Here is a 16,483-nt window from a genome sequence, read left to right on the forward strand (position 1 = left end):
CCACCAACTTTCTTCCGAGCTCAGTGTATTATTTTAGCTTTCTTTAATGAAACTTTAAGAGATGGAGGATATACTGCTCCAAACATTGTTCAAGTTCATGCAAAATCAGCAAACACTGGGGTTCAGAAGATTTACGTTTCATTAAGAACTCCTTTCTTTACCTTTGAAAGTCAACTAATAAATTAATACATATGGATGGGAACCAATCTGTGGGAATTTGAATAGATCTTCATGCAGCGACTTAAAAGAGATCACAAGGTCTTTTGCAAAAACGAAGAAGGGTGGGAATTTCAGAGTGGAGTGGTGATGAAGGGCTGAGGGACGCATAAAGAGCAGAGAATGTAAATCTCTTCTGCAGCTTCCTCAGCATCCAGTTTATATGTGTGCAGTGGGTTTCCATGCTGTCACAAAAGGCCCCTATGAGCCCAGCTTATTTACCCTGCTGTAAAACCCAAGAGGGAGCATACCTGCAGTAAAACTGGAGAGGGGGGGGCTCAGGGGAATTAGATTTAGGGCCACATTGAGCTCCATGTTCTCTGTGTGAGTCAGGAAAACCCACCCCGCCCCTCCATTTGTTTTGTCTTACTTTTGTGTGGACCAAAACGTGGTGTACAACACAACGAGTTTCAGAATAGGTTTTAATTAAAGAGAGAGGTATTACATTGTTCTCTGTTATCGGTTACATAGTGGCTGGTACAAGGTCAAGACAATAACTCAGCATTAAGAAGCAGGTGTGCAATCAAAGAGTACTACATTTCACAATGCTATTGCATAAGCACTTTCTTGACTGTACAAGATGCATGGTCAGATATGAGTCCACAATATGCCTTTCCTTCTGAGATGTGAGGCGAAAAACAACACAATCTCAGAGGACCCGCACTCAGCAGAGGGTTAGCTGATGCTGGAAAGCGGAACCGAGTGAAAAGTTGTCACATACACGGTACAGAGGCTGATGGCTCTGCACAGCCACCCACATGGCAGAGGTACAGTACTGCATGTCTTTCCCAAGATGCCCCAAAACGCTTTGGAAGATTTAGTTACATTCTGACATTCTCTTCAGAGAAATTGATCTTCACTTTTTCATCATATTCAAGTAAGTCAGTCAAACTGCAGGCTAGGGAGGTTGGTACTTTTAGAGTCCACATGCAATAAAGAAGCTGGTGTGTGTTTGTTAACAGCGGTTTAACAAAGCTTACAAGCAGTGACATCCAAAGCCGAGGTTCGGCCCAACAGCTTTATTTGATCTGTCACTCGAAAATGTAGCTCTGTATAGAAAGTAGCAAAATGGAAAGTTTGTAAACCTCATAAGTTTTTATCCTTTTTTGCATTTTTGGCTGAGTTTGTATTAAAATAACTGAGGGGTAGTGAGAAAAGATGTCACATAACAAATAATACTTAACTTTCTACCCATACTACTTTTTTAATGTTTACAAAATAAATGTGAATATTTGTTGTCCATTTTTTTCTCCAGAAAAGCAACTCAAATGTTAATGAAGTATATCAAACCTTTGTTAGGTGAAACAAGTTTTTGTCTCTGTCAGGGTTTTTAAAGTGGTGATTAACATTTTACAAGTTTTTCCTTTTTTTAAAATAAAATAAGCACACAAAGTAAACAAAAAAGGCGATGAGCAAACGTTTACATTATAGTTGGACTGCAAACTGAAATGTATGATGTAAGCTTCCTCTGGTTTGGTTCGGTCGAAAGTTCACATCAAACCAAAACGGACTGAAGGTAGGATAATCGGTCCTGTCATCTTCAGCTGCTCCGACAGTTTCCTGCTTTCGGACCGCTCACAGCGAGTGCCTGGGGTCGCTGTGAAGGAAGTGGTCTTTCCAAGGCACTTGATTCTTTTCACTTCTTCAGATGACGAATGGAAAAATCCTCATTATTCTTCAGCCAGCTCTCCCTTTTCCAGGGTGCAAATGCACTTAAAAAAATTGCATAATCAAATGTTACACGTCAAGGTGTGAAAAGAACACTACCTTTGGTGTACAGAGCTTTCATTTGTGCACATAGAAGAGCAGATAACATGAAGATGACCAGGTTCTGAATTCCATGCAATTTGATTATAAAACTCTTGTGATTTCCAAATTAAAAGACATAAAAACAATAAAACACAGAATTAAGAAAAAGTTCAAACAAAAGGCAAAATTCTGACTAAAGATGGAAAGGCAAAACAATCTCAGTGATCTAACTCAAAGCACAGAGATCAAAAACAAAACAAAGTTGCAAATAAAAGAAGAAACATTAAAAATAAGAAGAGAGTTATTTTTTTTTTGACTAAATGAACACCAGCCAAAGAGAAAATGAATTTCTAGATGTCGCATTAGACTCCATGTGTTTGAAATGCATCGCTGAGCTGTAGATGGTAACAGTCAAACTACTTTGTGATCTCTAGGGCTTTCTGGCTGCCACTGGTTGCCTTGAAGCTGTAAAATTCCCTGTAAAACCTCCAACCAGACTTTGTAGCAGAAGAGGTACTGTTCCTGAAACAAGAGCAAAACAAGAGCCAAGCTTTTGGGAAGTTTCCTTCCTTTCAACGTTTGAACTTGTAGAGTAGGTCTTTCTGTGTGCACTCACCTTTGTTTGTATCATCCCGTGTCGCTGAAGTCTCATTTCTTTCACGATGTCACTCACATTAATCTAAAGACAGGAAGATAGAGATATTTGGGAGTTTTTAGGTTGAAATCCATAATTTGTTAACAATCCAAACAAAGACATTCATATGAATTTGGTAAACTTCTGTTTAAGAGCTCAGAAAAAAAAACATTCTCCTTGCAGTTTCTTTCTTGCATTTCATTTTTTATTCTCACAAGGAGCTAAAATGCACTCCCATCTTTGTTAATTTTTATATTTAGATTACAAAAAAAGGGGGAAAAATAATTTCCAAAAAACTTTCACCTACATTCAGGTCTCTCTCAATGAGGTTCAGGATAATGTCTGTGCAGATGAGAACTCCCGTGCGCCCGATGCCTGCGCTGCAGTGGACGGTGATGGGCCCCCTGTGATGCAGCGCTCTCATGTAGCGGATGAAGCGCACAAGCTCTTCAGAGCAGTGTGGCACGCCGTGGTCAGGCCAGTGTGTGAACTTGAGGTGATGAACAAAGTGAGTCTCACCCGTCTGGAAAGACAAAAACAATCTATTTCCTGTTTTGCGCAGAACGTCACTTCACCATTTAATAATAAGTCTTAACATTGCCCCCCTTGATCACCTTTACTTCCACAATGCGGATGACTTTAATGTGGAAGTATTCCAGGTACTGTTGGTTCTCCAGGAAAAGCTGGTGCTTGCCCGTGTCCAAAGGCACATCTTGCTTTTCGGGCCAGTACTTGTGACATTTGATCCTTCCCCGTTCCAGCTCCTGGGTCATCATGGCAATGACATCAGATTTATTTTCCCAGATCATCTGCCAGAAGGCGGGGACCGTGGAAGGCAGGGGCCCCTGGCAGGAGATGTAGAAGAACTCCTCTGCTCCAACTTGCATGCGGATGTAGCTCGCATTGATGTAGTCCTGGTTCTCTCCAAGTTTAACCCGTGTTTTATCATCTTTGAAACGAAGGAACAAAACAACCAAATACCTTACATTTTTTTTATTTTTCAGCTTTAACTTTCTCGCAAAGTGAAAAAAAAAAAACTAAATATGTTAGATTTTTCTTGATACCAAACCTCCCATTAGCTCAAAGTTTTTTTTTTTTTTTAACTTGTCCTGTCCAACAGCTAGGCAGGCAGATGAGAGCTGAGGGCCTCTTGTGTTGGACATATTTTACTTTAACAAGAGGGGTTATTAATCAAACCAAAGGTATGTCTGAATAAACCCCTTTTGTAATTGAGGCCAAACTTTATTAATTTCAACCATGTTTGAAAATCTTTGGTGTTTGACCGGACGGAAAAGGAAAGAAGGGAAGAAGAGAGAGGGATGTTAGAGAGGGGAGGGTGATAGTGAGAGGGGGGGGTAAGACCATGAAGCAGCATAGAGCATTAGCTCAAAGTTATTCACAATTACACAACTTGTAATGTCATTTGCTCCTTATTTTATTAAAGGTATAAATCTCAAAAAATTAAAAACTTTTTCTCCCTTACATATTTGAGTGACAGGAAAATAGATGCACTGTAAGAGCGGTTACAGCTAATTTTTTTTCCACTGTATGGGAGGATAAAGTACTAGACTAAAAATCCTTTATAGTGAATGCTCCCAACAAATATCTCAACTTCCTGCTGTAACAACAGAGCTTGAACAGAGTGGTCATAAAGTGCCAACATATTTAAGCATTTATAGATCTAACCCACTAATAAGAAATGAAAAATAGATATTCATTTGTATTCTGTTCAAGTGAAACAAGCAGCCTTACAGGGTAGAATGTCTCTGTAGCGGTTCTTTTCTCTGTTCTCAGGGGCTTTTCCCACCAGACAATCATCAGAAGGCTTAAGATGCTCCAAGGCCTGCAATAAAAAAGCAAATTGATCATCAGCTGTGGTCTTCTCCTTTTCCCTGAATCACACTCCATTAAAGTTGCACTGGCTTCAATAGTACAGATCTACTGTTGGCTTATCAAATGGTGAATGTCATGTATGGGGAGTATTTTTTGGGATCCAGCCCAAATCAAATTAAAATGAACATCGTGTTTTTGGTGTGTTTAACATTTTTCTCATGATTGATAAAAGAAAATTTAGATTAACATTGCATTTCTGAGTTTTTCTTTATTCAAATTGTTGTTAATCGGGAGCAGTTGAAAAAAAGTAGTTGAAAAAGCTTATAGCTGTGATGTTGATACTACAACCCGTAAGCCATAAGCTCCCTGCTGCACTCCATTCTGATCCATCCACTTGACAAATAAATCCGTCTTCGTTTTTCTCATCTAAGTTGGCATCTGGCTCAAACTTGTATGGCTGGATAGCTCAGATAGCTCGAAAGGTCATAGCTCGCCATTTACGTTGCACCGGCAATGTTAGGTTGGAAGTGTGAGGGGCTGTAAACTAGCAGGAGAGCGTGAAAACAGATGGGTAATGGGAAATCGGGGCAGGCTCCCCCCTTGCCAACAGTTCAGATGCAAATTTCTAATGAACAGCTGATTCTCTGCAGAAACTATGGCCTAGAAAACAACACAGGTTTTTTGATTTCGGCTAAAAACAACACATTGTAATCATAATTAAAAGACCACTGGGAATGCTTTTAAAATAGATACCGGTAATAATGATATTTGGAGCACGACTATTAAGAGTCAACTCTTTTTTTTTGTTTTTTTTTTGCTGACACATACCATGAACTCTTTGACCAGTTCTTGCTGGTCCAACTGATGCTGCAGAATCTGGACAAGAGCTTTGACCCTGGAACCTGAATACTGGCTGGTCTTGGCAGGTGTGATAAGTGCCAGGCTGGCCAGCTCTTCCTGCGTGACCAGTGGTGGACCTGCAGGAAGCACAATCTTCACCCTTCTTGAATAAAAGTTTCACTCCAATATAAAAAGTTTGGAGTAAAAAAGAAATTCGTAGATACCCGTTAGTGAAGAAGAAACTTCCTGGCATGTTGCATCAAACACATCATCATCTTCGCTGCTCCAGCTATCTGTCTGACCTTTGTGGAGGTCTTTGCAAGATTGATCCAAAAGTTTGGTCACAATCTGTGTCCTGTGGGAGTCAGTGAGGTGGGGGTGAGATCACACAGTGTTGAACATGAAAACAGAGCTTTCTTCTTCTCACAACTTGAAAAATTATAGTTATAAATTAAGAAACTTCTTCCACTACCAGAAATGGAAACAAAAAACTGATTTTTTTATTTTCCCTATATATATATATATATATATATATATATATATATATATATATATATATATATATATATATATATATATATATATATATAAAACCTAATAGCTATGTGCCTTCAGTCATTAAACTTTTTTTTCTATTCTTTAGTAGTCAATCCCTCCATTTTTTTTCAATGTATCCCAGTTTAGTTCATTATGACAGACTAAGGTCATCAGTTTATGTTGTTAAAGGAATATCTGAGACTCTTATGGCTTCTTTTTAGTAATGTTCATGTTGTTTTTATCGTAAAATTAGCTTAAGAAACTGTTAACCAAAAAAAAGAGATACTATTCATACTTAAACCTTTTCCATTTTTTAGCATCAAAACTTCTATTTTTTTACATCAGAGCATTCTATGCCCTTGCCTGTGCATTTTGGCCTATTTTATATATTTAGCTGTTTTAGAGCAACATACATTCTACTCAAAATATATATTTAAGCATTTCTTTCTGAAAACTAATGTTCATGTGTGCTGCTTAAAGGTGAAGGTTATTCTGTAACTGAGGACAAACATCCTGAAGAAAGAAGATCATTGCTCTCTGCTTTCCCCTTGTGGTTGAAAGTGGAACTCCAGTGCAGGGTGGAAAAAGAAGGAACTGTGGGGTGGAGAAGACACGGGTAACAGAAGGGAAAGTTCAGGTGTTAATACCTGTCAGAGGCTCCATGCAACATGTCAGTGACATTGAGGGATGGGCAGCAAGCTTGATGAGAAGGTGTGTTGTTGCAACTCTTCTTTTCCACAGCCAGAGGAGGCAACACACAGGATGGGTAAGATGTTAGTACATGTTAGTAAAGAGGTGTGGTGGAAATCAACATAAAGACTGATTGTGACTGCTAGGTTGTGCGTGATGGTAAGCGTTACCTCTTCGACTGAAGCTTCGTCTGTTACTACGGTGAGCCTGTGGGGAGGGGGCGGGGGTGGGGTCAGGATGACCTCTGCTTCAATAAGCACTAGGTCTGAGGTCGGCTCTGGAACAGGAACCAGCAGATTTGAAAGGGATTTTTATAAACAAATGAACTAACAAATAAAAGATAAAGAGGAGATGTTATACCTGGGGGGCGCTCAACTGCTCTGCTCAGGGCGACAGGTGTGCAGCACGGATCTGGACTGGACACAGACGCCTTGTGCTCGGTTTGAAACACTTCAGGGTGAGCAGACATGTTGGGTGGCGTTGGTGACTCTGAGTAGGTAAGTGGGAGAATATCCCTGCAGATGGTGAGCTGAACGGCCCCCTCAGCCTTCCTCAGGATGTCTACCACCTTCCCGTGACTCAGCCCAGACACAATGACCCCATTCACCTGGGTTAAACAACAACACAGCCATGGACTTCTGTCTCCAGGCTGCAAATATGCTCAATCATCAAATGTTTAATTACCTCCAGAAGAATATCGCCCACTTTTAGTCGTCCATCCTGCTCTGCTGCACCACCAGAGCAGATTTCTTTAACTCTCAGCATGCTGCCATTGGTTCCCCCCACCAAAGCAAAGCCAAGGCCCCCACCCTCTGGTTTTTTGAATTCCACTTGCATGATGCAACTCTGCAGGGGAATAATTCATAAACGAATAGTTAGTACCGTAAATAGACGCCAACAAAGAATGCATCACTGAAAGTACCGCAAACAGACAAAAGAAAATGCACTCAGAGCCCATCCATGTGTCATTATTTAAGTAGGCTTTAATGGATGAGTCAATTTGTAGCTAAATAAACACAAGTGTAGCCAAAGCTAAAGAAACAACTAGCTGCTAAACTAGGAGACTGCAACCTGAGGCTGCGGAGCCACATGTGGCTCTTTCATTCCTCCTTGTGGCTCTTCAGCTGTGATGAACAACTCCAACAATATTAATCAATAATAGGTTTGCTAGTTAAATTTTGTCTTTTTTTTAGATTTTTACACTGAGGTAATCTTGCTGCTGAAATTATACTAAATAAACAAGCATTGAGAGCTTAACCATTTCTCCCAAATGCACACGTCAGATAACTGCGCAAAATTATAGTTAAAGGCTTGATTTACTGTCAGAGTAGTTTGTTGTTAGAATATGTTTGAACTCATATTCCTATTTTATGTCTTGTTGCACTTCAGAAGCAACAATCTCAGCATTTATCTGCAAATCTGGATCTTACTTTACACAGAATGTATTTATTTTGAAAGGAACTTGTATGTGCTGTTGTCAAAAATAATAAAAAATAATAATAAAAATAATTATAATACTATTATATTTCAATTATTGGGGTGACCGTGGTGCAGCAGTAGGGCGGTCGACCCATGATCGTAAGTTTACAGGTTTGATTCCCGCCTTGCACGCCCATGTTACGAAGTGTCCTTGGGCAAGACACTGAACTCCACGTTGCCTCTGGTGGAAGGTTGGCGCCAGAGTTCGGCAGCAGAGCCGCCACTAGTGTGTGAATGTGTGTGTGAATGGGTGAATGGGTCTGTGACTGTAAAGCGCTTTGGGCCTTCGAGGAACGTAGAAAACCGCTATACACACGCCATTTACCATTTACCATTTACCATTTATTGTAAATATTTAATCGCTACACTTCATAAATGAATGGCCATAAAACATTAATAGAGTTTTTTTTTTTTATATATAATGTTGAAGTGGGACTTTGTGGCTCCTTCTGGGTTTTGGTTGGTAAGAAACTGCCCCTCTGGCTCTTTTAGTGCTAAAGGTTGCAGACACCCCTTGCTAAAAAAAAGAAAATGTATGAAGAAAGCATGCTTTAAATACAAACTCACATCCTTCTCTTGGACGAGAGAAAGGCATCGATACTTCTTAGTGCTCCTACATGCAGCTTCAGCTGAAAACAAGAAGGTTATTAATGAAGCATCTGCCTACAAAGAGAAAAAGTTAGGGCATCCATTATCATACTGTTAGTTGAGTCAGTTAAAGCTACATAGGTGGAGCTGCTTTGAGTTTGGGCTTCACTAACAGCTGAGCTTTTTTTTTCATGGACTCAAACCATGAGGACATTTTCTAATTAATTAGAAAATAAAACACACACACACACACATACTAACCTGCTACATTATGATCCATTTTTTTTTCCAGACTGATCCACTATGCTGGTCCTCCCTGTTCCATGTGTTATCATCACCAGGCAACAGAGCTACCTGCCCTACAGAGCACTGTCTGTTTAACTGTGACTATGTGTGTGCGTGAGATGCCTTTGACATTGCAGTCCAATACACCAGTGGAGGGCCACAAGCTTGCTAATTATTAATCCTGCTGTGGGAGCCCAGGATCTGTCTGTCAGCACTGGGATCATACACACAAACACACACATGCACACACAGCTCCACACAGTCCCTCTGTCAGCACCAAGCTCCGGCTTCACTCGGACAATGGGACGACAAGAGGAAGGGTGGAAAGGTACCGGTTATGAGACTGATAGAACATGCTGATGTAGAGTTTGAGGGAAGAAAAGACTCACTATCTTCAGTGGGAAACTCTCTCTCTGGAGGGACAGGCTCTTCAAAACGAGCAAAAAACTTCCTGTCTCTTTTCCAGTCAAACAGGCCTACTAAAGAAAAACATTTGTTTACCTTATGAATTACAAGAAAACAATTGTTGAGTGTAACAACTAAATCAAAAGACATGTAGTTCCCTCGGTTCCAAGAACATGCTTCATTAAAGTGTGATTATCCCTGTTCAGACAAGTACAAACACATCTGGTTTCTATAGGCAGTTCATGGATGCACGGCATGTGTATCAACCATTGACTATAGATGAGAACTTGACTGAGTGAGTGTGATGTCACCCATAAAAAATAGCTTACTCCTGCTCCAACAAAATGAAATCAATTCAGTCACCATTTTTTTGCAATATGGATGCTGCCACATTGGAGACAGATGTCATCAGTAAAATGTAAAAAAAAAAAAAAAAACATTAAATGGTGTATACTTATACAGCACACCTTCTTAGAGGCCCAAAACGCTTTAGAGTCACAGTCCCATTCACCTTTCCACACAGATACTCACACACTGATGTGTTGCCAAACACTGGCGCCAACCTATAACCATCAGGAGCAAGGTGGGGTTCAGTGTCTTGCCCAAGGACACTTCAACACAAGGGCGGGCAGCGATCTCCTGATCAGATGTCGACTGCTCTACCTCTCTTCCTCTGCATCATGGCCCCCCCAGTAAGCAGTGATTGGTACGAGATAGTCTGAGTCTACATTTCTATGACAACCACTCTCGCCAATCAGGAGTGAGCTTGTTGGAAGTCAACATCCCTACCACTTGTTTCAAAAGTTTAACGTGGGGCCAGCAGGCACCAACTAGTTTTATTGAAGCATCTAATTGGGCAGTTTATACATTGAATATTGGATGCAATACATTTCATAACAATTGAATAATAGCAAGAACGTGTTAAAAAAGGTAGCAGTTATTCTGACAAACATAATTATCGAATAATAGCTGTTTATTTCGCAATTGAAGTCTAGGGGATTTTGCCTTCTTGGAGCCAGTGGGTACTTCCTATTTGGAACATGAAGGAGGAGGAGTGACTCAGTCCAGTTCTCATATACAGTTAATGCTATCAACCAATCTATGGGCCATCCAAGTGAGCTGCTGAACCTTACCGTTCCACTTAGCCTTGGGGTTTACTGGCTGTTCCTCTCTGTGAGAGAAAAAAAACACTCAGAAAAGCAACAACATCCATTTCAGCCTCTTTTAACCTGAAAGGGCACATGCCTGATGACTTTCAGTTTGACTTTTCGAGGGGCAATCTCACAGGCTTTGACCGCATCCTCTAAGGTCATGCCCAGGGTGCACCTGCCGGAGATATACAGGATTTTGTCGTTGGGTTGGACGCTCCCCTCTTCGCTGGCCGGGGAGCCTGGCACCACCTCCAAACAGTAGATCCCCTGCCATTTGCTGCCTATGCCACCCGTCAGTTTGATTCCTGCAGAGGACACAGACAGAAATAAATGTTATAGATTACTGTGCAGACTGGATGGTGTTTCTGTCAAAGGAGCTCATTGAGTCCTACCCAGCTGTCCTGAAGGAGTTTTGTGGAGAACAACATCAGGCAGGCTGTCACAGGGAGGCGGTGCCACCAGGTTGCTAACAGCTCTCCCCAAAGTCATGCTTAGTCTTCTGGGAGATGACCTGAGAATTGTCATGGCAAAATCATCTGTCACACTTGTGACATTGTGGCCATTTACCTGGGAGAAAATGACAAAGTAGGAATGACAAAATGGTACAAGAACAACTGCATAAGCAACAGTTTTTTCAACTGTGAGTCCAGATATTACTGTGATAAGCCTGTCTCCCGCCCTGAGGCGTCCGTCTGCCCTGGCTGGGTTGTCCAGTATTTCTTGAATATAGTAGCAGTTGTCCATTTTGCTCCGAGTGATTGTGAACCCAAAACTCCCACTTCTTGACTTGGTCAAAACCACGCAGAGTTCAAACTCTTTTACAATGCCCTAAACAGAGAAGAGATGATTTAATATGCATCTCGACGTGCTTTGAAATTAACTAAAAATTAGAATTTTCATCCATTTTTATTCTGCATTTTAAGCAGAAGAGAAAACAAGTGAAGGGTGCATGTGCAGAAAACAAAAACAAATAAATAAATAAATAAATAAACAAACAGTTAGATCTTATCTCCTTTTATTTTGTTATTTTTTCTCCAACACAACAGCTGTCCTTTTTTTTCCACGAGTGAAATTTAGCATTTAATCATCTTGTTTGCTTCTTATGTTAAATGACAATTAAATACGAATTAAAAATTCACTTTAGAAACTAAATCAAACACATAGTGAAAGGTAAATTGCACAAGTTTTACAGTCCACATGGAAACAAACTAAAATTACATGTTTTTAACACAGACATGGTCTTTTATTAAATAGAAATCATGTTACCTGATTATCTTTCAGGAGGGTCGGATTTAGTTTGAAAATTCAGTAAGATTTCATTCAGAAAGAAATATTTAGAAAAAGAAGGCGCTAAACCACTAAATGAATAAGTGCAGCTAAAGAGCAGGCTATAAATATTAAAAAAACTGCTCCTGTGGCATTTTTCTGATGATGGAGGACACATATAAGGAAAATTAAGCTCACAATTGCATTTTTAAATGTTGTTTCTCTTTCGGCTTTTCCCATCAGGGGTCGCCACAGCGAACAAGTCGCATGGGAAACTTGGCAATGTTTTACGCCGGATGCCCTTCCTGACGCAACCTTCTCAAACCGGGCTTGGGACCGGCACAGAGGTAGAGAAGGGAACAGGGAACAGCCTGGAGTCGAGCCCGGGTTTCACGGACGGAAGGCGCTGCAGACCAGCACGAGCTAAACCGGCAGGGCACAATTGCATTTTTTAAATATTTCTTAATTTATAAACTGCTATTTTAAAAAGTGCACTTTTGTAAAGTGGAAAATATGCTGGGCAGGCTGCAACCTCCCTCCTCTGAGCTCTAAGGAACGGGGGTTGAAGTTGGCAGGATTGCCCCGTGCCAATGGTCCCGTTCACAACTCATGGGCAAAATTCAAATGAACTACTGCCGCTCTGCAAAAACTATGTCCTAGAAAATCACATTGCTAAAAATAACTTGGATTAAAAACAGCATAATCATAATTAAAGACCACTGGGAAAGCTCAGAGTAGGACTTGAAATAAATTGTATTTGGTTAAAAACAACACACAGCCAAAAATTAGGGAAAAAAGTTTGAACATAAAGTTATATATATGAGAAAACCTGCTTGTAAAATGTTTGAATACAAGGCAAATCTAAGATCACAGACCTTTCTCCGACTCTCTTCCTCCTCTTCGTCCAGCTCCTCCTCATTATCATCCTTGTATTCCCTTCTTTTCTTTTCTGGTTGCTCTCTCGGCTGGGTCTTCCTGGGAGACGGCGGCGCTATAGACAGCAGCATTGGTTCAGATGTACCGGCACAGGGAGGCACAGAGGCAATAATCTGGGCTGTGATGGGGGTTGATGGAGGTTGAGGTGGGGGTACGGTGGGCCTGATGTTTTTGGCAGCAGCTTTATATTGACTCGGAAGAAGCCCCTGTTGGATAGGATGATCCTTGGCTTTTGGAGGTTGTGTTGTGAGTGGCTGAGATGGATGGGCCAGCGGGCAGGTGGTGGGGCTGTCAGATGGGAAGCTGATGGGTGAGGCAGGAATGTTGGGGCTGAGGTTTGGGTTCTGAAAAGCACGGGGGATCTGTGAGCTGAGGTCTGAGAGGTTGCTTTCTGGAGTGATGTTGGCGGGAAGGTTGTGAGAAGGTTCCAGTGTGGAGCTGATAGTCAGGTATTCCTCATCCTCCATGATGGTCAGTCCATTCCCCATAAGGCAGTAGGTCACACTTCCATCTGCTTCCTCTCTGATGCCACTGCAAATGAACAAAGCAACAGAAATTAGCAGAATCGTAATTAAAATAATTTATTAAGACAGAAGTTTTATCAAATTTTTTTTTTTAATTTGCTATAATTTAACAGAGATCTTCTTTGTTACCTGGTGTACAAAGGTTTGGAGCCTGTCTTAGGGGAAATATCCATAAGCATTACTGTCGTGCTCAGTGTTGTTGCAGCCTCCTCCACCTCAGCCTTGTTCCTTCTTTCAACTTCTTCGTCACTTTGGGTTCTTTGCGTCCCAGAAGTCAACTGTTGCTCCGTTGGAGCAGGTGGAGATGCAGACACAGGTGAGGAGGGTAAAGAAGGTGAGGCAGGTGAAGCTGGCGAGGCTGGGGAGACTGGCGATGGAGGAGATGTAGGTGATGTTGGGGAAGGTGGCGTTCGAGGGGGCGATGGGAGAGTTTTATTGGCTTGAGCTTCACTAGTAAACCTTGGGCGGCTCTCTGGAGTTGGAAGAGGAGGGGGAGGAGGAGGAAGCTGCAGGTTTTTCTCAGTGGTGTTGGGCAGATCCTCGTCCTTGACAGGGGGGACGACCTGGGCAGGTTCACTGTTACCATCTGGAGTCTTCAGGAACCGGCTGTAGTCCTCACCAAGTCGAATGTCCAGAGAGCGGGATCGAACCCCACGCACAGATGCAGGACTCTAGAATTTCAAATAAAATAATTAGGATTTTTGATCAAAGAGACAGATCATTTCAGCGTAGATGTACCTACCAGTGTGTTATCATCGACATCGCACAGCACTCCGGCAACTGGTCGACAGATCAACAGATGAACTGTCGACGGAGCTCCGCGTAGGAGGAACAAAACTCTCTGGAACAAAAATTATCCATGAATATTTGTTTTAAGGCACCTCCTCCAATGCTAATGCACTGCAACTCTTTGGCACCTCAAAACAGATTAAATGGTACAAACACTGTAACACAACAAGCAGTCCGTTTTTAGAAATGTCAGATTAAAAGATTAGTGGACCAATGACATGGGAAAGTTCTTAAAAGAGAACAGGGTCAATGGAGTTTTATAATCCATCATGCAGCCTAAATGACCTACTCTTCTTCTACAGACTTTTAAGACAGATTGTTTTAGAGCATAATAAATACATTTTTATTGTCACATTTGAATTTTTAAAACAAAACTAGCAATATTTGTCCTTTAACAATATAGTGAATTTCCTTTCCAACCAACCTGGTAGGAGAGATCTTTGACCCGTTCATTGTTGACAGCCAGAATGACATCCCCCTCTCGCAGCAAGCCACTTTCCTGAGCGGGCTGACCTGGGAACAGACGTTTGATGCGGACCACGCTGCAGCGGTCTGCTCCCGAACACAACTGTGAGATGTAGAAGCTGAAGCCCAGACCAGACAGGCTTTTCTTCAGGACAACTTCGTGAGTGTTTTCTAGGAAAGCCAAGAAATCCAAAGCAATTTGAGAGGATTACCAGTGTTGTGTGATGTTCCATTATTACTTTTAGCCACAATACAGCATTTGAGATGAACAAGTATTTAACATTCTCACCCAGAATGAGATCTTCTATATAATCTTTTAGACAGATTTTCACTTTTTACTACTTGGAAAGGAAGAGAGGATATGTGGGGATGAGGAGTTGTCTTTTTAACAAAATCCAGCCAGGAAATAGGCAGCTTCAAGGTTTTAGTGCATCCAGTCTGGAGGGACTAAGGCAGCATCAGTCCTGGATTACTCTGACAGCTAGCACAATGTAGCTGTCAGATGACTCACAGTCACCTCTGGGCTGTGTGTCAGTGTGTGTGTGTCAGTGTGTGTGTGTCTGCATGGCTGTTTTTTTTTTTTTCTGGGGTATTGCATATGTCCCTTCCTCCCCCTTCTCACCATCAGTGACAAAGCTGTAGTCCCTGGCTCGACTACTCAAGGTCGTTTCCATGGAGGCTTCAGTCCTGGGGGGCTGCATGTATGATGGACTGTGGACCAAGACAGGGCAGGGTGAGTCAGATCTGGGCTTAAAGACTAGTGTGGGCTCCCTTTCCAACAGCAGGTTCACCACCTTTGAAACAGATGAACAAACACAAACTTGGTCTTTAAAAACACAGCACGGCCACAGAATAACAACATTGTCAGTAAAATGACTTAGAAAAAGTTAAGATACTTTTCTAATCTTAAAGACCTACTCCAATCATCTTTTGAGCTTTTTTAAAAGTGTACTCAGTGGTCTTTTAGTTAAAATAATACTGTTTTTAGCCAATATCAAAAGTAGTTCAGACTAAGAAATCTGCCTCTGAGTTGTGTGCGGGACTGTTGATGCGAAATAAACCCCTTCCCACTATTCAGCTGTTTAGACGCTTATCCGCTAGCTTAGCCCCAATCTAACACTACTGGTGCAACAAAAATGGTGAGCAATATTGGAGATATACAGCCATACAGCTTTAAGCCAAATGGCAGTTCAGATGAGGAAAACGAAGACGATGGATCCACTGGACCCACTAGTCGTCTACAAGTGGATGCTTCAGAATGAGATGCTTGTGGCTCTCCCCGCGTATTTTTTACGTCACAAATATTTTTTGATTTTCAAACTGCATTTTTGCTCCCAATTCTCAACAATATTAGTCAAGAAATACTCAGAAATCCAAATTTAAGCTTAATTTTCTTTATATATGTCCTTCATCATCAGAAAAATGCCACAAGAACATGTTGAAAACACCAAAAACGCAATTTCCATCGGATTAGGTCTTTAAGAGTGTAGAGATAAGTTCGACATTTTAAAGGATTTTTGTGTAAATTTTCTCATTCATTCCTGTTTTTTGTTACATGCAAAGATCAGCTTTTGCATATGAGTGCTGCATGTTTGTGTGCATACCTCCCCTGTCCTCTTCAGGCACTCGACAGCTTGTTGGTGAGTCACTCCCCTCAGGTTGGAGCCATCAACCTCCAGCAGTCTGTCACCTGTCAGATACACATGCACGCATCTTGTCATCATTAAAAACTGCAATATGTAAAAGTGTGTGTGTGCATGGTTGGATGATGGGCAAGCCATCAAATCCAAAAGTCATTGCTGTTCAGTGATGCACAAACCAAGCAAACACAGTGGAACACTATGGTACTTGAAAAAGGGAAGTCTTTTCTTCTGTGCGAAAAATCGGTCAAACATTTTTCTCCAAATTTTTAGCCCCTAATTCAGTGAGTCAACTTTTCACGGTTTAAAAAACAATCTAAAGACTTTTGACACTGACCGGATGTACCAGACTTAAGCTATGAGCGCATGTAATTTTATTTAATGTATTTTTTTTTTAATTGAATCCCATTGAGGCTTCGCTAAAACCTAAAATGGCACAACAAAAAACATCTTTAA

The 16,483-nt window shown here is 41.2% G+C and overlaps 1 protein-coding gene across 9 annotated transcripts in view; it reads right to left on the minus strand.

Moving 5' to 3' along the window:
- Nucleotides 1-621: 621 nt before the first annotated feature.
- The window catches only part of ptpn20 (protein tyrosine phosphatase non-receptor type 20), a 30,169-nt gene continuing 14,307 nt past the window's right edge, over nt 622-16,483 (minus strand). For 3 of the 9 annotated variants that reach the window (XM_078931971.1, XM_023963552.2, XM_078931976.1), the window contains 23 exons: nt 15,992-16,077; nt 15,010-15,181; nt 14,347-14,558; nt 13,876-13,974; nt 13,263-13,804; nt 12,549-13,140; nt 11,065-11,235; nt 10,800-10,974; nt 10,502-10,712; nt 10,390-10,427; nt 9,241-9,330; nt 8,546-8,607; nt 7,184-7,345; nt 6,860-7,106; nt 6,670-6,776; nt 6,457-6,539; nt 5,497-5,627; nt 5,261-5,409; nt 4,352-4,442; nt 3,214-3,548; nt 2,907-3,122; nt 2,582-2,644; nt 622-2,487 (listed from right to left, as the gene is read on the minus strand). In XM_078931971.1, the coding sequence (XP_078788097.1) occupies nt 2,377-2,487; nt 2,582-2,644; nt 2,907-3,122; nt 3,214-3,548; nt 4,352-4,442; nt 5,261-5,409; nt 5,497-5,627; nt 6,457-6,539; nt 6,670-6,776; nt 6,860-7,106; nt 7,184-7,345; nt 8,546-8,607; nt 9,241-9,330; nt 10,390-10,427; nt 10,502-10,712; nt 10,800-10,974; nt 11,065-11,235; nt 12,549-13,140; nt 13,263-13,804; nt 13,876-13,974; nt 14,347-14,558; nt 15,010-15,181; nt 15,992-16,077 (4,145 nt within the window). In that variant the 3' untranslated portion in view covers nt 622-2,376. Of the gene's footprint in view, nt 2,488-2,581; nt 2,645-2,906; nt 3,123-3,213; nt 3,549-4,351; nt 4,443-5,260; nt 5,410-5,496; nt 5,628-6,456; nt 6,540-6,669; nt 6,777-6,859; nt 7,107-7,183; nt 7,346-8,545; nt 8,608-9,240; nt 9,331-10,389; nt 10,428-10,501; nt 10,713-10,799; nt 10,975-11,064; nt 11,236-12,548; nt 13,141-13,262; nt 13,805-13,875; nt 13,975-14,346; nt 14,559-15,009; nt 15,182-15,991; nt 16,078-16,483 lie in introns of those variants that run through there. The other 6 variants (XM_078931974.1, XM_078931973.1, XM_078931972.1 and 3 more) reach the window with 6 other exon arrangements.

The sequence above is a fragment of the Oryzias latipes genome, chromosome 15 (assembly GCF_053564925.1).
Source record: "Oryzias latipes strain Hd-rR chromosome 15, Olatipes_Hd-rR_3.1".
NCBI classification, from domain to species: domain Eukaryota; kingdom Metazoa; phylum Chordata; class Actinopteri; order Beloniformes; family Adrianichthyidae; genus Oryzias; species Oryzias latipes.